We start from the raw sequence: 23,423 nt of genomic DNA, 5'->3' as shown, positions 1-23,423 counted from the left end.
TTGCATAATTGATCCGTATTTTCTTATTATGATTTTTCTATTAAAGAGAAAGAAACGATTGAGGATTAAAATACATCAGGAAGAATATTTTTTCTAATAATCACCATGAGATTTGGTGCTGTTTACTAGAATTTTTTTAAACTCGAATCGCTACCGTTTTCTTTGTAAATTAGCATTAAAAAAAGGTACATTTACCTGGCCTTAAGAAATTTGTTTGCCATAATTGCTCCACATCACACTTCAGAGTGAAATTATGGCCCAGGAATTCAGTTCTTTCCTCACTTCAGTTCCAGGTTTTGAAGTTTTTTCTCCTCAGTTCTTCATAAAGTGTCCTGTTAGAGAGCTATCTATTATATTAAGAGTTTCGAAACATATATTTCGACGTCGAGTATTTAAAGAAGAATTTTAATTAAAGCTTAAAGGTAAAATGGGGTCGAAGAAAGATAAAAGTTTGAAAAAAAAGAAACATCGAAGTCGTAGCAGGTTTGTCACTTTTTTTGTTATTCTTTAATTTTTTGTTTGAGAAGACCTTTGTCACTTTGTAAGTTTGAATCCAATGTTATAAAGTTTGAAGCCAATGTTTAAGCCTTTTTTATACCCCATATTTAGGTCATTTTTAAGAGGTCAAAAAGTGCTTAAATCTGAATTTCTGGTAGAAGCGATTATTATATTTGTAAATAGTATAAAAAAAGGCATTGAGTGGTATATTCATTATATACAAAAGCCAGTAATACTGTTTGCTATAAATATACCTATGACTGTCCATATTATTGGCTTACCAATAAAGTGAACATACCACTTGATGACTTTTTTAAGCACTTTTTGACCTAATATAACCTAAACTAAACTAGCCTTATTATAAATAATTATGGCACTGAGAAAATGTAGTATTATTTTTGTCAAAAACAACCAAGAAAACATCACTGAGAAAACATAATATTTTGTTGGAAAAGAACTGATAACTCTAACTTTAATCAAAGTTCATCATTTTTAACAGTTCAAAAAGGGCTTAAGTATGAATTTTGCAATAGAATCAATTATTTTATTCATAAAGAGCAAAAAAAGGTATTGAGTAGTATGTTTACTTTATTGATAAGTCAATAATATGGACAGTCATATATTTACCAAAAAACATTGATATAGATTAGAATTCTTCTCAAAAGACAAGAATTGCATTTTTCAGAACCAGAGAAATAGAAGTTGAAATCTGAAAATTAAGATAAAATTTTGTTTTGCCAAATCCTTCAAGTAGGCAAACTTCCAAGACCTATAAATAAGAAGAGTGGCTAATATGGAAGTTAGGCAATAACTTCATAGAGAATGTTTTTGGCCCTGGTTTATTACTGAAAGTTCCATTTTCCTAACCCTTTCCAAGATAGCAAAAATAGCTAAACTTGAATTTTACCTATTTGCCTGGTAACACAAAGATTAAGGCATTACAGTAGCAGAACTTTGTACAAGTATTTTGCCAATGAACTTTTTAATGATTTGCTAAACACAACAAGGATGTGTGCCCATGTTCCCCTCATAGGGGACCCCCTGGCTGATTTTGGTAAAATTCTAGTTTGACAGCTCTGTAGTAATAAATATTGGTAAAAGTTAGGCAAATTGGAGGTGATGATGGTGATGCAATATGGCAACACCAGCTGTTTTTTGCTCTGTGAATAATAGTGAATTGTGGCGAACATAGAACACTAACCAAAGAACAAAATTGGCAAATATACTAAACCAAAACTGTAGAACCAGAAAATAGAACTTTTCCTGTGTAATATGGACCAGTGTTAGACTTCCAGACCCGCGGTTGTGAATAAAAGTGCTGCCACCTACGAGTACGAACTAATTACAGACTTTTCGAGAAAGAACCACAGATGGCATTGCAGTCATCTAAGCGGAAGAAAGACAGTCCGATTAAAGGCCAAGACAAATGCTCAGCATGCGCGGTAGCATTAGACCCTAACTCATCTGCCCTTGAATGTGATTCTTGTGAAAATTGGCTATGTATAAAGTGTTTGGAGATGCCCCTAGCTGAGTACAATCTTTTCACAAAGATGACAAGGCGAATTGGTTGCCAGTGGGTATGCCCAGTGTGCAAACTCAGGGCACCGCAGTCGTCCAATCAAAGTAACATTGGTAACCAAGTAAAAACCCTCCTTTCCGAGTTTGAAGATCGAATCACAAAAAAGTTTGATGATTCGTTCGACTTATTTAAGGACAGTATCACAAAAGAAATAAGCGAGGCAGTAAACCCACTCAGTGATCGGATCTCCAACATTGAAAGAGACATGGCATCTAAGTGTTCTGTTGCTGATGTCGATAGCAGAATCTCTAAACTAGTCGCGGAGGGAAAAGTTGGTACTGACCTAGAGGACCAAGTCCTAAAAGTGATGAGGCAGGATAGGGACAGACAACGCAGGAAACTGAACCTCATCGCTTACGGTGTCTCACCTACAGACGATGATACAAACTTTGTGATCCAGCACCTAGCCTCAGATTATAGTCTCCCCGGCGTCAAAATTCTGAACCTGAAAAGACTCGGTGCAAACAAACCACCCACCCAGCAAGTCCCAGACCGCCCTCCCCCGATTCTTTTTAGTGTTACAGACATTGCCACCAAGGTAAAGATCTTGAAAAAATCTGTCGAGCTGAAAGCAGACATACAGTTCCATAGCGATGAGTCCCGAGAGGACAGAGCTAAACGTAAGAGCGCTACAGAGGAACTTAAAAGACGGATTGCAAACGGTGAGACTGACCTCGGAGTACGGAACGGCAAAGTCGTTTCAAAAAACGGTCAGCAAGCTCCACCCCCAGCATTGGGAGCGATGGAGCACTAGATGCACAGCCAGACGAAAGACATGTAAATAGTAGTTTAGTGTCATTTAACAGTGTATTATATAGTAGTTCCATATCAGCTCATGAACATTCATCGGAATGCAGTTTTGAAACTGCCAAATCTGACACTAGCTGCGTTCTTTCTGTTGAATCGGAATACAACTCGCCAGATTCTTATTCAACTGACGCAGCATCTAGCGAAGCAGACGAAAGTCCGTCATCCAACGATGACATGCTAGTTCTAGCGGGCTCAGGAAGAAGAAGAAGCAGACAGAAACAAGTGATGAAAGTGTTGTCAACAAACATTGACTCCTTGCCAAACAAGCTGAATGAGCTAAAAGTGTTGCTGGCTCACGAAGATATAGACGTTGTGTGCTTAAGTGAAATTTGCCCAAAAAACTCTCAAAATAGACTGGAGGATAGCCATATTCAGATACCAGGATACACAGTCATTTCGAATCTGGACAGACCCAATGTGAGGAGAGGAGTTGCCATATACATCAAGTCAGCCTTGAAGGTAAATAACTTTGACCTTTTCACAAGTGCCAATTATTTTTGGGTAGAGTCTATCCTGGTTGAATTGACAGTAGGGTCTGAAAAGTTTAGAATTGGTGTGATTTACCGTAGCCCTTCCCCCCCCCCCCAGCTCTGAAGAATCATTTCAGTATGTGGCAAATATTATAAATGAAATGACAATATGTAACCCCAAAAATGTCATCATTACAGGAGACTTTAACATGCCAGACACCAGGTGGGTCGATGGTTTAGGCTTTACTCTTCAAAACAACTATACCAATCCAACTCTTGAAGCCTTTGCTGATAACCTGCTGGTCCAGACAGTTGAGTTCCCTACCAGACATAGAGATCATCAAACTCCATCTCTCCTTGATCTCGTTCTGTCAAACAACCCCGAAAAAATTATGTCAACAGCAAACTTACCCCCCCTTGGAGCAAGCGACCATCTTTGTATCCTGAGTGCAATAATCTTGAATCAGATACCAACCAACAAAATCAAACGAACGTTTGTTGATTACAAGAAAATACGCCAGGACCTACAAGAGATTGAATGGGAAAACTCCTTGCAGCAAGACACTGAAGCATCCTGGGAGCTTTTCAAGGACATACTACTGAGTCTTGAGTTGAAGCATACGAAAACTTACTTCTCAGAACGTCCCAGAACCCTTCCGTATATGTCACCACAGCTAAAAAAAGTCATTAATAAGAAAAAGAAAGCTTGGAAAAAGTATAAAAAATGTGAGAGTGCAGCCCATCTAGAGCAGTACAAAAAGGCCAGGAACAAACTGAGAAATGCGACCAGAAAAGCAACCATAAGATATGAGGAGTCGATAGCACTAGAGGCAAAAACCAATCCAAAAAAGTTTTGGAGATATGTCACTTCAAACAACCCAAGCCGCAGGTCGATCCATCATTTTACCTCCAGCGATGGAACCAAAATAACCGACCCATTGGTAATGGCAGATACCCTCAATCAATGCTTCTCGTCAAATTTCTCTAAAGACCCTGGATGCCCCCCACCGGATATGCCAACCACCCACATCAAACACCCTATGCCACCGATCCAGTTCACAGCTTGTGATACTTACAAGCGCCTAAAAACTTTGGACCCATCCAAGGCAAAGGGACCCGATGGCATCCATCCTAGGTTGCTGAAGGAGACCGCAGCTGAAATAGCGGAACCCCTGACAAGAATATTCCAGATGTCAATAGCTTCCAAAACTATTCCCTCTGACTGGAAAACAGCAAATGTCATGCCAGTTTTCAAAAAAGGACAGAAAGATAAACCACAGAATTACAGACCCATCAGCCTGACTTCTGTCCCATCAAAAGTCATGGAAGGCGTCTTAAATGATGCAATCGTTGCACATCTGGAAACTAACAGCCTGTTATACGATGGACAACATGGTTTCAGGAAGGGTCGCTCTGTGGAGACAAACCTAATTCAATCATATGACATAATCACCAAGATGATTGAGGAAGGCCTTCCAGTTGACGTACTCTTGCTGGACCAAGCCAAAGCTTTCGAGAAGGTAGTACACTCGTACCTGGAAAGGAAACTAGAGTTCTATCAACTCCACCAAGATGTAAGGGAATGGATTATCCAGTTTCTCAAGGATAGAATACAGAGGGTGATGATGTATGATGAGGAGGGGAATCAAATCATGTCAAACCCAACTCCAGTGCTCAGCGGAGTTCCGCAAGGAACTAAACTGGGACCTACCCTCTTCAACATGTTCATCAATGACTCAGCCCAGTCAGTGCAAAATGACCTTAAACTGTTTGCAGACGACTCGAAATTGTTTGGCCCAGTCGCAAACAACCAACAGTGCGCAGCTCTGCAGGCAGATCTGCACACCCTCAACAACTGGTCCTCTTCCTGGTCCCTCGAGTTTAATGCTGAAAAGTGCAAAGTCCTACATCTTGGCCCTAAGAACCCAGGAATGACATATACAATGACAGATCGTACTGGGAAGCTCATAACTTTGGAAACTGTCACCAAAGAAAGAGACCTTGGGGTCATTGTTGATGACAAAATGAAATTCCATAGTCACAGCAAATACCTAGCTGCAAAAGGCAACAGGTCCCTTGGTCTCATCAGACGTAATATCACCAGTAGATCTCCCAGGACAATCAGGAAGCTATATACAGGACTGGTCAGACCGCAACTTGAGTACGGAGTCTCTCTTGCCGTTCCCCACTATGTCGTGGACAAGATGATCCTTGAGAGCGTTCAGCGGAGGGCTACAAAACTACCAACCAAATGTAAGAACCTCTCGTACCCTGAACGCCTCAAGAAACTCAAGCTCCCAACCCTGACGTACAGGAGGAAACGCGGAGATGCAATCCTGACCCACAAGCTGCTGGAGAATGGTGTCACACCAGGGCTTTTTAATAAGTCGCTCTCTAGCCACACCCGGGGCCACACCAAGAAGCTCCAGCAACAAAGAAGCTCACAGAGAGAACGTTCCAACTTCTTCTCAACTCGTGCTGTTCCACTGTGGAATTCCCTTAGTGAAGAAACAGTTCAGTCCAAAACTGTTGACAACTTCAAAAAAGCAATTGACCGAGACTGGGCAGCGATGGAGTGGAAACTACACTGGGAGGCCAGTGGATCTACTCAACGGAACTAGACAACGCACTTCCACCTCCATCACTCAACCGGCGAATCTACAGGATGTTCACCCAACCTTATTCGCCGGCCAGTGCGATTTAAGGTAATTTTAAGGTAATTTAAGGTAAAATCCTAGTATAAGGACTTCTTGCTGTCATAGAATAGTAGTTTCAACAGGTGGATAAAACCTTCAGGAATAAATCCAAGGTCTAAATTGTGTCCTAGGAGGGTGTTGCCATCTTATTATGTCAATGCTTTTCTTATTTCTAGGACTTAGCAGATTAGAAAGACCACATGACAGGTCTATAGTTAGGTTACCTTAATTTTGAAAAAAAACATGGCCTAACCTGTTTTAATAAAATAAAAGTAGTGCCATTATGCTCCTTATTTTTCATCTAGGCCATCATATACTGTTTTTGGTAACACTTTAGTTTGGCAGCTCCACAGAAGGAAACATCTTAATCAAAATGAAAGTAATTGTCAAGTGTTAAAATTTTAGACAATTTTATTAACCTGCTTACATAGAAGCAAGGTAGAAACACTGCTCAATACATTTTTTATCCTGTTTCCAAATATGATAATCATTTCACTTGCAAATGCTATTTAAGCCCTTAAATAGACCTAAAAGTGACTTCCAATTTATGATAATATTTGGTGAGAGTCATTGTAATAAAAATAGTACCATTATATTCCTTATTTTATGCTCCTAATATTATGATAGTTTAAAAGTGTCTTCCCTGATCATGGACACTAGGCTCATAGTCTTAGATATGGTGTATATAGGTTTAAATAATAAAGAGTGGCTGGAAGTTTACACCAGCCTAGTTGAGACTGGTTAACTAAAATCTTGGAAAACATTATGTTTCATTATGTAGATTTGTCAATAATTACCCTTATAGTATAGCCTGTTTAGGTACAATTGTTCTACTTTGCAGTGTTTGTTTTATATGATATCTGTCCAAAATTGGGCCTGTCTATGATTAAGATGTTTTTCTTTTCTAATTGTAATATCTTGTTATCTAATTTTAATATTATATTTTAATTTCCAGCTTAGACTTCCAAGATTAGTCTTCACTAATGACTAGAAATACATTGAAAATATTCAGCATTGTTTATGACTAAGATGAAAACTGCTGAAATTCTTACTTACAATTTGGAGCAAATTTCATTTTCTTTTGACTTAATTCCAAATCATATTCTTGTATTTCTTTCCATTTTCGTCTGTATCTTAAAATTATCTGTAAATGATAGCCTTTTTTGCTTTAGTAATTCTTAATGGTGTTTTCTTTGTACTTGAGCTGCATTCTGACAATAAATAAAAACAAAAACAACTATCCAGCACAAAAATAACTACTTTGCCTATTCTTGGCAGCAGATTGAGGGTTTAGATAGCAAAGGCTATTTCATTTTTATTTTATTTTTTAATTTAAAGAAATGCAACTTAAGAACAAAAGAAAATGGGGCTTTGATGAATGATTTAATAGCCTGGTGTATACATCATCAAATTCTATTGCTTTTTAAATTACTTGAAAATGTTGATGAAGAATGGGGAAAAAAAGGTGAAAGCTTGGTTGATTGAAACCTACTGAATATTATAAAGTATGAATTTCATCAGCAGTCTTTCCTTTAGTTTTTATGGCACTTGGTATTTACCAAGTGACATATAGCAATTGCAAATTCTGTTGGTCTGTCTGTCTGTCTGTTGGCCCTGGTTTTGCTAGTTTAGGTACTTCCAGACAAGCTAGGACATTGAAGTTTGGCAGGTATATCAGGGACCAGACCAGATTAAATTAAAAATAGCCATTTCCCTGATTTGACCATCTGGGGAGGAGTGGGGGGACAGTTAATTCAGAAAAATTAGAAAAAAATGGTGTATTTTTAACTTACAAATGGGTGATCAGGTCTTAATGAAATTTGATATTTATATGGAAATTGTGTCTCAGGGCTTTTGTTTTAAATCCCAGCAAGATCCAGTGACATTGGGGGGAGTTAGAGGGAGAACCCTAAAATCTTTGAAAATGCTTAGAGTGGGAATATTGGGATGAAACTTGGTGGGAAAAATAAGCACTAGTCCTAGATACACGATTGACATAATCAGAACGGATCTGTTCTCTTTGGGGGAGTTGGGGAGGGTTAATTCTGAAAAATTTGAAAAATGAGGCATTTTTAACTTACAAAGGAGTGATTGGATCTTAATGAACTTTCATATTTAGAAGGACCTCGTAACTCAGGTCTCTTATTTAAATTCTGACTGGATCCAGTGTCATTGGGGGGAGTTGGGGGGGAACTGGAGATCTTGGAAAAGGTTTAGAGTAGAGGGATCAGGATGAAACTTGGTGGAAAGAATAAGCACAAGTCCGAGATATGTGACTGACATAACCGGACTGGATCTGCTCTCTTTGGGGGAGTTAGGGGAGGGGGGTAATTTGGAAAAATTAGAAAAAATGAGGTATTTGTAACTTGTGAATGGGTGATCAGATCTTAATGAAATTTGACAGTTAAAAGGATCTTGTGCTTAAAAGTTCTTATTTTAAATCCAGTCCAGATCTGGTGACATTGAGGGGAGTTGGAGGGGTAAATCGGAAATCTTGGAAAACATGAAAATTGAGGTATCTTTATCTTACAAATGAGTGATTGGATCTTAATGAAGCTTGATATGTAGAAAAATCTTATGTCTCAGATGCTCCATTTTTATGTTCCCAGATCTGGGGACATAGGGGGTTGGAGGGGGAAATAGAAATCTTGGAAACCAGGAATTTTGGAAAACACTTGGAGTGGAGAGATTGGGATATAACTTGGTAGAAAGAATAAGCACAAGTTTTAGATACATGATTGACATAAGTGGAATGGATTCGCTTTCTTTGGGGGAAGGGGTGTTAATTCAGAGAAATTAGAAAATTGAGGTATTCTTAACTTAAGAACAGGTAACCAGATCTTAATGAAATTTGATATTTAGAAGGAAATAATGTCTCAAAGCTCTTATTTTCTATTCCTGACCTGATCAGGTCAAGGTGGAACTTGGTGGGTAGAATAAGCAAATGTTGTAGATGCTTGATTGACATAACCAGACTGGATCTGCTCTCTTTGTGGGAGTTAAGGGGGGGTCCAGTGCTTTAGCAAGTTTGGTGCTTCTGGACATGGTAGGACAATTAAAATTGGTAGGCATGTCAGGGACCTGCACAAATTGACTTGATAAAGTCGTTTTCCCCAATTCGACCATCTGGGGGGCTGAAGGGAGAGCAAAAATTTGAAAAAATGAGGTACTTTTAACTTACGAGTGGGGGATTGGATTTTGACGAATTTTGATATTTAGAAGGACCTCGTGTCTCAGAGCTCTCATTTTAAATCCTGACCAGCATTAAGGCTCTTATTTTCCCTTTAAATCAATTTATTGATTCTTAGAATTTTGCTAGAGCTCATGCCATATGAGCTTTTGGCTCTTCTGACTTTGTCACAAATGCCATATAATTATTATATTAGCTCTTGTTTACAAAGCCTAGGGCTATATTTGGGACCATAAGGTAGAGAAGAGTTTCATTGCCACATATGCAACTATGAATATCAGAAAGAGCATAAAAAAAGAAATCAAAAGGGGTTACTTTTTCATTTACTGGTGTTTCTTTTGGAAGAATTCTGAATAGAGTGCTACTGGGATTATATTCTTAATGAGTAGAAAACTGTATAATTTTTTTTGGTAATATACTACTCATTCATTCTAAGCTCAAAGAGAAAAATACACCATAATAACAAAAGAGTGCTAGAGTAAAGGTACAGACGATTCAAGAGTTTTCATAAAAAAAACTTTTTTTTTTTACTCCAGAAAGACTTTTGGTTTGAAAAGGGGTTCAATGTGTGGAAACAATACCTATGAATGTAACTGTTTGATTAGAAACTTGAAGTTTTATTAGAAAATGGTACAAAACTGCGATTTTCTTATATTGGATTGTTTTCACCTACAAATTTGACAAAACAAAAAATTTACCTGTTTTCAATGTAAGTTGGAACCCAATTCAACATGTGTTGAAATACTTGGGTAATACTTGTGGGCAGATCCTGGTGGATTTAACATGCATATTCTTATTACTTTAATTCTTCATTTCTCTTAAACTTTTTTAAATGTATAAAATACTATTCAGATAATGGGGAAAAAAAAAATGTAAGAAAAGAAGAAATCAATTGATGAAAAATTTATATTATTGATTTCATTTATTTTCTGAGTGAAAGGAACTAAAGCTCTTGCTACTCCTTTTGTTTGAGAAGTATTATTTTGCCTTTTCATATAAATCTATTGCGTGGTTAGAGTTTCTGGAATTTCCCTTTCCTGAACCCAATGTTTCCTAACACTTCTAGCCCCCTCAGGGAAGGGGGCCAACCATCTAATTGGTTATCAGAAGCTGATATTCCTATTGTTGTATCTCCAATATCCAATGATGATAGCCTGAATGAAACCATGATTACGGTCTCTGAGCCACCAATCTCTGAAACTGACAACCTGCTAAATGAGGATTTTCAGACAGTAGGCAGAAAACAGAAACGAAAAAAACCTTCTATGAGTCCTCCTGAAATAATGGGACTCTCAAACCCAAATCCAGCTGTGGAGATAAAGGACAAATCCATTATCCTTTTTGCTCCAACAGTAAAAGATCAATCCTTCTCTATCAAAAATATTACTAACATTAGAATGAATCTTTTCAAAACTTTTAGATGCAGCTTCACTGTGAATGTGAACAGAGATGGTTCACTAATGGTTATGTTTCTAGACAGAAATGAAGCCTACAAAGCCCTTAGCCTAAATAAAATTGGCAATATCCCTGTCACACCTGAATGGTGGAAACCAACCCTGAAAAATTCTCAGAAAATAGTACTGTACAACATACCATTGGAACTGTCAAATGACGACTTGAAAGATGGCCTTATGAACAATAAGGGGGAAATGCTGGAGGTTCTGGATGTTCATCGTATGGGCAAACTAGATTCTAAGGGAACAAGAAGTAGTAAGAGTGTCCTCTTTATCTTACCTGCTAGTTCCCAATTTGACTCAGTATTCCTTTTTGGTCAGCAAAAAGCTCATAAAATATACCAAGAAAAACCTCTTCAATGCTCAAAATGTTTTAAGCTTGGTCACTCATCTAAGTATTGTTCTTCTTCTGTGCCAGGGTGCCCTAATTGCCTTGGTAATCACTCCCTGTCTACAGAAAGTAGATGCACTGAAGTGCCTAAATGTACAAACTGTGATGGTAGACATCAATCAACAGATCACAATTCATGTCCTAAATATGTTCAACGAGCTAAAGTTTTAAAGATTGCTCTTCAAGAAAATGTTCCTTTCCCAATAGCTGCAATGGAGCTGGCCAAGCGGTCCAAAGTACCATCAGGTCCAAGAGGTAATGAGGCCAAAGAAGGGAATTTAGCCCTTCCTCAAAAACCCTGGCTACAGGTCCACAAGAACCACCCAAATCAGGCACTCATACCTCCTACTGAGACTTCTTACCCTCCATTGGCTAAGGAGCATCCCAAGGTGGCTGAAGCTAGCCCATCCCTCAACAATCCTAAAACTAAGCCTAAATCTTGGTCTGAAAGAGTGGCAGCTTTTCCTAATATTTCTACTCAAGCCATAACTATGCAAGATAGAGTTGGACCTCATATTACTAATTTAATTAAATATGTTGCATCAGTGGACCTAATATTACAATCAAATATGGCTAAAGATAAAAAAGCCAGTATAACAAAAGAAATTGCAGAATACTACTTTTCCAATTCTATTTTCAATGAAATAGGAACAGAATTATCATCCATTCTCTCAAAATATCATGCATGTCACCTATTCAACCCTTCCTATGCTAACTAAGCTGCAGATCCTACAATGGAATTGCGTCTCTTTAAATTCAAATAAACTTGCTGATCTTATCCAATGTGCAAATGATAAGAGAATAGGAATTATTTGTCTACAAGAGACTAATCTTCATCAGTACAAGAAAATCAAAATGCCTGGGTACAAGTGCTACAGGAAGGATAGATCAACTAACAGAAAGGGAGGGGGTGTGGCAATTTTTGTTCATGATTCAATCCAACACTCCCCTCAACCCTTAACTATCTACAGGGATGAAATAGATGTTGTAGGCATATTAATTACCTTAGCTAATGGTAACCATCTTGCCATAAAATCCTTTTATAATCCATGTGGGAGTAAGGACATCCAAAGTATCTTGGAAACAGAATTATCAGGTAATAATACCTTTATTTTTGGTGATTTTAATGCCCACAGTCCTCTCTGGGAACAATCAGCAGGTAGCAACAAAGCAGGAAGAGGAATAGAGTACATATTGTCCAATTTTCCTGACACCTTGATTTTCACTCCATTTGACTTTCAGACCAGGTATAATATTTCTTCTAACTCTTTCTCAACTATAGATTTGCTTCTAGGTCCTTCTTCATATTATGATTTAGTTCAGATGGTAAAGGTGTCGTCTCTCCAATCTGATCATTGTGCAATTCTTACATCATTTCAAGATTTATGCTACACTCCCAAACCCTACGTCCCTACATTTATCAACTCCAAAGGTAATTGGTCCCTTTTTCGTGAGATATTAAATGAAGTAGATTTTTCCTTTGTTTCTCCTAATTATGATATTAATGCCATTGAGTCTAATTTGAGATCAATCCTGCTGGAGTCAGCTAAATCGGCAATTCCAATGACTAGGGTACGTTTTTACAATGGCTCCAAAAGACCCAAGAATTGGTGGAATGATGAGTGTAGGGTTGCAGTTCTGGCAAAAAGAAAGGCTCGTAAAATGTTTCAAAAGCACCCATCTCAGTCAACAGCAATCTTTTATAAGCAGTCATGTGCTAAGGTGAAACTAATTTGTAGGAGAGCTAAACAGAGTACATGGCTGAATTTCAGCTCAAGTATCAGTTTTAGAACCCCAATTTCAAAGGTCCATAATTTCATTAGCCAACTAAATAGTGGAAAGCAGCCTAATGATGACCGTAGATATGATATCATTCAGGATGGATATCCAATTGTATCAGATAAAAAGAAGGCAGATCTGTTTACCAATGTTTTTAAAAATGATTGCTCAGACTTTCATCCCAGCCGACCTCCTTTTTGTAATCTCCCTCTTACCTGTTCTTATAAGGGTACTCTGATGAAACCTTTTTCCCAAGATGAATTTTGTGTAGCACTTAATTCTCTTAACATCAAGTCTTCCCCAGGTTATGACGGTATTTATATGAAGTGGATTCTTGAGTCCCCAAAGGTGTTTCATACAGCCCTCTTAAGTCTTTATAATCTTATTTGGTCAAGTCAAAAGTTCCCAGATGCCTGGAAGATTGCTCAGGTATTCCCAGCTTTAAAACCTTCTTATTCATCTAATGATCTCAAGTCTTACCGTCCTATATCAGTATTACCTTCCTTTAGTAAAGTTCTGGAAAGGCTTGTCTTATCAAGAATTGAGTGGTTTTCTGAAGTCAACAATCTCTTTCCTAGTGAACAAACAGGTTTCAGAAAAGGACATAGCTCTTTAGATAACATTACCCGGCTAGAAACTGATGTTTGTAACTCCCTCAAAAAAAGACATGTCACAATGGCTGTTCTGTTTGACTGGTCGAATGCCTATGGAAATGTAGTCCACAATAAATTATTGGAAATCCTAATAAATCTTGACTTCCCGTATCCTTTTATAAGTTTTATAAAGTCTTTTCTAACTGATAGATATTTTTACGTTCAAGTAAATCAGTCTAGAAGTGAGCAATGCCCCATTACGAGAGGACTTCCTCAAGGTGCAATATTGAGTCCTCTTCTATTCAACTTGTATGTTTCTGAATTTCAAGTATCTCATGCATCATTTGGCCTTTATGCAGATGATTTGATCATTTGGAAGTCAGGAAGGGATATTAGCCTTCTTCAAAGCCTTATTCAACATGATATAAGTCTAGTCCAGAGATTCTCTTTAGCATTTGGCTTTCCAATATCAATCAGTAAAACTAAAGCCATTATATTTACTAATGGTACTCTAGATCCTCCTAATCCACTGACAATTTTCTCAAGGGAGATCCCATATTGCAATTCAGTGAAGTTACTTGGTTTATTAATGGATTCTAAAATGCAGTGGCATGAACATATTAATTCTTTGAAATCTCTGATTATTCAGAGACTTTGTATTCTAAAAAGACTTGCTGGAAGTAAGTGGGGATGTCACCCAAAGATTATTTTGGATTTTTACAAATTATATATTCGTTCAAATATAGAATATGGGATTCAAATATTTTCAGCTCGTCCCCCATCCTCATTCAAAATCCTTGAATCTTTACAAAATTCTGCTATTCGAATAGCTTTGGGTGTGCATAAGCATACTCCTCTGTCAAAGTTAAGAACACTGTCGGGATTGGTGTCCCTAAGTGAAAGAGCATCTAGTCTAAGGATAAAGTATTTCTCGCAAATCCAGGCTTATGGAGCCAAGCATGCTGTATATGCACATACCTTTGCTGAGAAGTCAGCCTGTCCCAATGCCCATTCATCATGGAATCAGTTTCAACTGGAGGTCCCAAACTGGAATCAACATTCGCTTCATGCATATCCCTTTACTGAGTCCCCCCCATGGGAAATGAGTCCTCCAAGCTGTCAAGTAGAACTTATCTCTATTAGTAAAGATTTGATTCCTAATTATGAGATCCAGACTATTTTGGCTGAACACATCTCAAAGGCTTACCCCAACTATAGAAAAATATACACTGATGGATCCGTCCAGAGGGAAAGAGCTGGAGCAGGAGCATGTATCCCATCCCTGAATTTGAATATTTATTCTCCTCTCCCATTGGGATCTTCTATCCTGTCTGCTGAATTATGTGCCATCCGCCTGGCCTTGGATGCTCTTATAAATTATAACATTGAATCTGAAAATATACTCTGTCTCTCTGACTCTAAATCAGCATTATTACTGATCCAAAATATTAATAGAATTGCTAATGACAAAGATTTATATAATATTAGAAGACAGCTTCTTAATCTTAAGATCAAGGAAAATGAAGTTTATTTTCAACATGTTCCTAGTCATAAAGGTATAAAATATAATGATATGGCTGATTCTCTAGCAGCAAAGGCTTCCATGTTATCTCCTAGTCCTTCCTCTGACCTCAATTCACGAGATATTATCAGGCAAAGATCCAAAGTTAATCACAGTACATTAATGTTATCTCCATTTCATACAAGATTAAATACAGTGCTATATTACCGACTGAAATCATGTGCCCTACTTCTAAATAGCTTGTTATTTAATTGGAAGCTACATCATTCCCCTTTATGCCGAATCTGCTTTTCAACAGAGGAAACAATCCAGCATATTTTATTTGATTGCCAGGCTCAGAGTGAGGAGACTGTTGCTCTTAAGCGTTTCTGCTCCTTGGTTAAGATTCCAAATACTTATACAGCTATCCTGGATTCTAACCTGCCATGGGAAATTGATCGTAAGATATTTAAAGCAGCAATTGATACCTTAAAGAAGAGAAATATTGTTTAATAAGGATTAAAGCTTGAAGAAGTCAATTTTTAATGGGACGCAATTTATCCATAGTTTTTGATTGTGCAGAAGAGAGCGGGAATGAGTAGGAAGAGCCGTATTGGTACCGGCCGGCCTAGTGCCTTAAACTGCTGGGGACAGGTAGCTCAGGTACTCGCACTTCCCACAATCAATAACAGTTTATTATTGTTCATAATCGTATATATCCATTGTTCGCAGACTGGAGCAGAATAGCGCTTCCAGTAGCTAGTTTTTCTGAAGAAGAAGTCAAAGAGGTGAAAGGACTTGTTGTTAGTCCATATACCTCCCTACAATTTTTGGAACTGGATAATGGAAGAGAAAAAGCTGAAAGAATTGCCTCAAGTATACGGACAAAATTGGATAACCATATGAAGTGTTGTGTGACCTAGGTCTCTATAATATAATGTGTGATATAGGTCTCTTTATAAACTATCTGGAATGGCCCACTCTCTCTCATCTTTAATGGTCCAGCAAAGATTTCTTTGTTGTTCACAGTCAAAGTGTTGTCAACATTTGGCCATTTCAAAGTTAATCTACCAATTTAATCCACTTTAAAAATTTTAGTTTTGACTATCCTTTATCTGGAAAGTCTACAATTGTTTAAATATGCATGACCTACTTAAGAATGAATAAGGAGTTTAACATGTTTCATTAGCATTTTAGCTGGGTTCGGAATTCCATGCTAATTAGGGATGGGCTCAGATAGAATATTTTGGATTTTACAGCTTGTAATCTATTTGAAAAAAAAATGTATAAAATTTACTGAGAGGATGTGCTTCAAATTTATTTAGTGATAAATGAATTAGGGTGCTGTGATCAACCAAATCAAACGTTTAAAAATTTGACCATAGCATGAGGCCAAGCAATGGCTCCTCAAATGATAGAAAAATCTAGCATCAAATTGGTAAAACTACAATTAAATAAAGCTTTTTTTAATATTCTTTTTTATGTGATATATTATTACAAGTAATAATGATCAAAATCTATCATTGTTGAGAAAGCACCCATAAATTTGACAACTATGTTTTTGTCAGAGGACCCTTGAATTTCAGCGCCAATTGTTTCTCATCTGTTTTACATGTTTAGTGAAGTTTTGACAGAGTCACCTATATTTTGACAGAGCCTGTTGCTGTCAGTCAAAAATTTTGACAAGGTTACCACAAGATATTCTCTAAAGAAATGAATATCATAATATAAGCTATGATCTACATTTGAATTTGGCTGAAAGAACATTTTTAGTTGGTCTGGTATTCCACTACATCAGACAGGAATTTTTAACACTTGGAACATAGTTTTTTTCAATATATTAGCTGCCATTTTAACTTAATTTTATCAAGAAAAAGCCAATGTGGCTACATATTATAGAAGATCTGAGGTATCTTGATGCATTGGTGCTGATCTAAACTTTTTTTTTACTGAAAAATAACCAAGTAATGACAGTTTGAACATTACATAGCTAAAACATTGTTGGGAGCTCATTTTGTGTTGAAAAGAGGAAACTGATTGAATTGAGCATTCTTTTCTTATCTGGGTGTGTCAGATATACTCTCCACATTTTGCATTGTCAAAATATAATGAAGGCTTCAAGAGATGGTGTCCAAATCATGACTAAACAGAGTTATCCTGATTTGAAGGAAAGTTTCAATAGTGGTTCCAAAATTATACGTCAAGTTGTTCGTGCCTTTACCCTAGCCAGCTAATTCTCTACTCAGTACTGTTATGTTTGACTGGTTGTTAATGTAATAATTGTTCTCCATCCCCCTCATAATGGGGTCAGAAATATCATGAGACTCTGTCCCAAATTTCTGAAGAAAACGCTATAATAAAAAGATCTGAAAATTGAGCAGATAATTTATATCAGATGTTCATGGTCTCTTCAACTTCAGCCATGCTTTTCAATTATTTTCTTTGATTTTTTAAATATTACTTTTTGTCCAATGTGTGATTCCATATTTGAATTTTACGTGTCTCCTTCAATTTCAAAAATACTTAAGCATTTCAAAGATCCAAGAATTTTTTAGACAAACCAAGAAAATTCTCTAGTCATTGAACTGCTTAATTATTTTTTAATATGATTGATGCAGACATTTGAAATACAGAAAGATACACAAATGCATAATAGGTAGATTATACATTCCTAAATGTCATAGTTTGATAATAAGATAGGAAAAAACTGGGAATTAAGCAGAAAGGAGTCTGGGAATACAATAAATATAGATTTTCTATATATTACAAGTGTGGATTTTGTAACTAATCTGTTAAGTGTAACCAAGGTATTATACAAAGCTAAGGACCATATCTGGCCGCATTAGGTTGGGGGCAGAGGAGGGTAATTTAGAAAAAGCGTTGAGTGGGAACTGTATAGTACAACTCATTTATTATTATTATTATTTTTTATTGTTTTAAAAGTGTTTTAAAACTCCCAACCACCCATGGGAATAAATTGAAGTACACCTGTTATAAAAAAAAGGCAAGGATATCACAAGACTAAGATTAGCAAAAAATTTGTTAAAAGCTTCCAAGCCTGCCAAACATTCCAAAGGAGCAATCAGTTTTTTTTTTTTTTTTTTTTTTTTTTTTTTTTTTTTTTTTTTTTTATAACAACAATTATCAAGATGAGAGGCATGCATACTTTTCATAGTGTTGAGATAAAGGTGCTTGTGGACCAAGCAATCTCCCTTCGAATTATTCCATCAACAACTGTAAATTCACGTCTGGAATTGAAATGCTGCAATATGAGAGCTGGTGTCTGGACTTTAGTTTATGGCTAGCCTGACTTAATTTTGTCTGCAAGGCATACTAAGAAGAAGTCAAATAGTGTTCTGTTTTTCTTTTTGAGTAGCATTACAGGACAGATGGGAACAAGGCTTGTAAAAGAATGAATATATGCTTAGATTTTTTTTTGCAGATTTTCATCTTGGTTTTGAAGGTAGACTTCTACCTTCTTTGGTTGATGGGGAGGGGATGGCAGATCTTTGGATTTGGTTATCTGATGATTCATTGATAGTAATGTTGAATCTCATCAGCTGCAACTTTTGACTTGCAAAAAATAGCAATATTGGTGGGGGGGAGGGCTACATTTACCATAAACAAACTTCATTGTTCATTGTTAAATTGTTGTTAGGGAAAAGGAGCTGACATGTACCGGGATTTTTTGGACCCAGAAAAGTATGGATTTGACAGGTAGGATGGGGTGATGGACTGTGCCTGATTTTATCAAGTAGAGACTTGGTTAGGATGTTTGCATGGTATCTATTATAAATCTGACATTGAGTTATTGTTTAAGTGGAGGTACAGAATATTGTTGGTCATTTGTATTTACCATGGAAACCTTGTGAATATAGTGTTCATCATATTTACAGCCTCTTTCATGGTAGTTTGTTCAACTCAATTGAATTGATAGTTTTCTTGCCACTTCTGCATATTTTGGCAAAAGCTTCAATTTGTTGTATTTGCTACAAGTTTTCCTTTTGCAGGACATTAATGAATGGGAGAATATTTCTCACCATGGAGGTAGAAGTCTTGCCTTGCTAGTTCTTGGAGATTTTGCTAATCTGTAATAAATCAATTTCTTGCTTGAACTGAAATAAATGTTGAACCACTTCCCAAATCACATGATCGAATACATCATCAAACCCTTAGGTCTCAAAGGGTACCTGCAAGAAATGCAATGGTTAAAATCAGAAATCAAGTGCCCTAGTTCTCCAATTTATTCAATTGCTGCTTTGTTTGTTTGAGTGAATTAATTTTGTCTTTTATTTCTCAGTTTGTTTGTATCTGTTGTTGGCAGTTCAAATTTGTTTGGATTTGTGTAAATCGTGGATATTGGCGAATAACTCACTTTATTTTTTGTTTGGTATTTGATTTTAATTCTTTTAATTTTTGGTCTTTGATTGAATTTTTTGGCGGTTTTCTTTCATTGGTTTTGTTGTACTTTCTGCACTTGTTTTTTTTTTCTTGGTTGTATTATTTTGATTGTGCTGAAGAAGAGAGGCCATTGTTCTCTCAAAATATTTGCTTTCCATGTTTTCTTCAGTTTTTTCGTTTGGCCTTTAAAAATCCCATTTTTGATTGTTTTATGTATGGCAGGCCAATGTGGTTTAAGAAATTTTCTTTGTTGCTTCATGTTGATACTGCTGACATTGATTTAAGTTATGCCTTGGTTTCTGCGTGGGCTCAAGTGTTGGTGATTATTTGGGCAATAATTAGTCCTCATCCCATTTGCAGTAATTTTTTACGTATCTCTTGTGAATATATTTCACAAATCAGTCTGTCTTGGACCATTTTATCACAAATTTCTAAACTGTATTTGTAATCATGACCCAACAGTTTCAGCTCGGTCAATTATTGTTCTGTAGTTTCAGTTTCATTCTGATCATGTTTGTGGAGAATGTAACATGAGAAGATGGGACTTGAGGATGGGCTAAAATATTCATTAAACTTCTGTATGTATATGACAATGCTATTCTTTTCATCCTAAGCAAGAGATCATTTGCTAAAAATATTGCATTAATTCTCACCTTGCCATTTTAGTAGACATGCACATTGAGCAAATTCTGTTTTTCCATTCAATTGGTCTTCAAACTCGAGTTTTTCATGATTTTTCAATCTATCCCAAGCATCCTTGAATTTTTCTACGTTCTGTTTCTACTTCCTACTTCTGTTTTCTACTTTCTACTTCTGTTCAGAATGTTTCTACTTCCAGTAAATTTCATTTACTGAGATGATTAAGCATTGTAATTGAAAACCATGTTACAATGTTCTGCATTGCAATGAAAACTATAAGCAAAGCAATAGCAAATATTATAAGCAAAGCACAGGCAATATTCATATCATATCACATGCAAACACAAGAATGTGTTACAGATGTACTTTCTAAACTGTGTTCTAAACTTTATCTGCTATAGGACCCTTTGATTCCAGATATTTTTCCACTTTTAGAGTATCTATGGAGACAAAGTTTGAAGTTCCAGTTGAGTAGGTGGACTCACTTCAGTTGCATGCTTTGGAGAATGCTGTTTTTGAAGATTCTCTGATTTTTTTCATGAAAAACAACTGACAAAGGTAATCACCAATACCTAGGTAATACTGGTTGTAACTCTTCAGAATCTGAAAGGGTGCAACTAAATGCTACATAAATAACCAACAAGTAGAGTGTGACAGAAATTGTAACTCTTCAGAATCTGAAAGGGTGCAACTAAATGCTACATAAATAACCAACAAGAAGAGTGTGACAGAAATTGTAACTCTTCAGAATCTGAAAGGGTGCAACTAAATGCTACATAATTAACCAACAAGTAGAGTGTGACAGAAATTGTAACTCTTCAGAATCTGAAAGGGTGCAACTAAATGCTACATAAATAACCAACAAGTAGAGTGTGACAGAAATTGTAACTCTTCAGAATCTGAAAGGGTGCAACTAAATGCTACATAAATAACCAACAAGTAGAGTGTGACAGAAATTGTAACTCTTCAGAATCTGAAAGGGTGCAACTAAATGCTACATAAATAACCAACAAGAAGAGTGTGACAGAAATTGTAACTCTTCAGAATCTGAAAGGGTGCAACTAAATGCTACATAAATAACCAACAAGTAGAGTGTGACAGAAATTGTAACTCTTCAGAATCTGAAAGGGTTCAACTAAATGCTACATAAATAACCAACAAGAAGAGTGTGACAGAAATTGTAACTCTTCAGAATCTGAAAGGGTGCAACTAAATGCTACATAATTAACCAACAAGTAGAGTGTGACAGAAATTGTAACTCTTCAGAATCTGAAAGGGTGCAACTAAATGCTACATAAATAACCAACAAGTAGAGTGTGACAGAAATTGTAACTCTTCAGAATCTGAAAGGGTGCAACTAAATGCTACATAAATAGCCAACAAGTAGAGTGTGACAGAAATTGTAACTCTTCAGAATCTGAAAGGATGCAACTAAATGCTACATAATTAACCAACAAGTAGAGTGTGACAGAAATTGTAACTCTTCAGAATCTGAAAGGGTGCAACTAAATGCTACATAAATAACCAACAAGTAGAGTGTGACAGAAATTGTAACTCTTCAGAATCTGAAAGGGTGCAACTAAATGCTACATAATTAACCAACAAGTAGAGTGTGACAGAAATTGTAACTCTTCAGAATCTGAAAGGGTGCCACTAAATGCTACATAAATAACCAACAAGTAGAGTGTGACAGAAATTGTAACTCTTCAGAATCTGAAAGGGTGCAACTAAATGCTACATAATTAACCAACAAGTAGAGTGTGACAGAAATTGTATTTTAATAACAAACCGCTTTATTTCTTTTGTTGTAGAAAAAGCAGGGTAGTATCATCAATCAGTTAGGCACTGCAAAAAGAGCACACCATTAGGAAAATTGTCAAAAGCATATCATTAAAACTATAACATATATATTGACAAGCAATAGATTGCCCTTGGAGTATGAAGGGATGGCTCCAATTTTATGGGAAAAACACCTCATAATGATAACTTTCAAGCTCTTCTGCAACTGATTGCAAACATGGTGGCAAAGTTCATAATAGATGCCTTGTTTGTGTGGCCAGAAATGTCACATCTTTTTTTACTGGAATTTGGAATAGTCTGACTGTTGTATATGTAGATTTTCCAACCAGTCATACAAATAAATGCATGCCCATGCTTTTCAGTTGTTGCAGATGAAATGTTTCCCACATTGAGTGGCTATCTCTTTGGATCTGTGTGGTTTTGCTTTGTTTATCCTCCAGTTTCTTGAAAACCTTCAGCTTAACTTAAAAACATGGCTAATCAGGGCTATAGTGGAGCAGCATAAATGAGTGGCAATCTTGGGGGTGTGCTGTACAACAGCAAAAAATATAGAGTATGAACTACAAAAATAGTTAACAGATTGACATTAAAAACGATATTAATAGAACAGTTCAAATTAATATTTTGGATGGATAAAATTCCAAAAGAAAATAGTAGTCGTAAGAAAACAATGTGATGTCTATTGCACAAACATATTCATTACTTTGGCTTTTGACTAGTTCCTGGTTGTTGATGAGCTATTTATTTATTTTTTGTACTGCATTTATTCAATTGTTTTGTCTTGATAAATGAGATGATTCTTGCCCAAATAATCTTAGTTTAATACGTTTGAAAACTTTTTTTGGACAAAAAATTCAGGCCAGACAAATTTTACATTATACAGATAAAAATGTTTTATTTTTAAGAATATTTTAAAATTGATTATTTCTGTTAGGAATTAGGTCCAATTTATTATCTGAACCAAAGAGAAAAAGAAAGATTACTCTTGTATAATTCGAATGGTAAAAAGTGCTTTAATTTCATTGGTTTCTGCCTATGATGTGCTTTTGTAAGCCACTTGTATTTCTCCATTTTTTGGGTTATAAATCTTGATCAGTTTTTAACCTCGTCTGTCGAATTTAGGACTGTAAAAAGAACAATTGTGGTATATAAGGTACAACTCACTTGCTAATTTGGCAATCCCAAATATTTGAAGCAGAATAAGGATTAACGTTATTGCCTTTAGTTTTTTATCTTTTTTAGAATATATGTTATAGTTCATTTTGTCAAAACACGCATATATTACCAGGTATATGCTCACAACTTTATGGGACAAAAGCAATTTTGTATCCCCAAAAAACAGGTGACTTACATGGAAAGTATGGGGAAATTGAAGAATTATGGCATTTTTTTTAGTGTCTGAGCTTGAAAAAGCTTGTTGAACAAATGGCTGTACATCACTATGTGCAAATAAGGAAGATTAAATATTAACTAGTTTATTCACTTGTAATTTATATCTTAAAACAATATATGCCTAAATTTGCCATGAACAGCTTGATATTTTTTTTTATTATTTTGGGGGGAATTGAACCTTTCCTTTTATATCAGGTTATTTTAGTGTGAATGGTCCCTTCAAAAACTGC

At 36.2% G+C, this 23,423-nt stretch overlaps 1 protein-coding gene across 2 annotated transcripts in view; it reads left to right on the top strand.

The window, feature by feature from the left end:
* Window positions 1-390: 390 nt before the first annotated feature.
* The window catches only part of LOC136034372 (U4/U6.U5 tri-snRNP-associated protein 1-like), a 37,838-nt gene continuing 14,805 nt past the window's right edge, over window positions 391-23,423 (top strand). For both annotated transcript variants that reach the window (XR_010619168.1, XM_065715515.1), the window contains exon 1: window positions 391-483. Coding sequence is in view for 1 of the 2 variants with exons in the window: in XM_065715515.1 (XP_065571587.1) it covers window positions 428-483 (56 nt within the window). In the remaining variant the exon portion in view is untranslated. The remainder of the gene's footprint in view (window positions 484-23,423) is intronic.

This window comes from Artemia franciscana, chromosome 13 (assembly GCF_032884065.1).
Source record: "Artemia franciscana chromosome 13, ASM3288406v1, whole genome shotgun sequence".
Classification (NCBI taxonomy): Eukaryota; Metazoa; Arthropoda; class Branchiopoda; order Anostraca; family Artemiidae; genus Artemia; species Artemia franciscana.
Note: the sequence above shows the minus strand (reverse complement) of the source record. Positions and strands in the feature narration are given on the sequence as shown.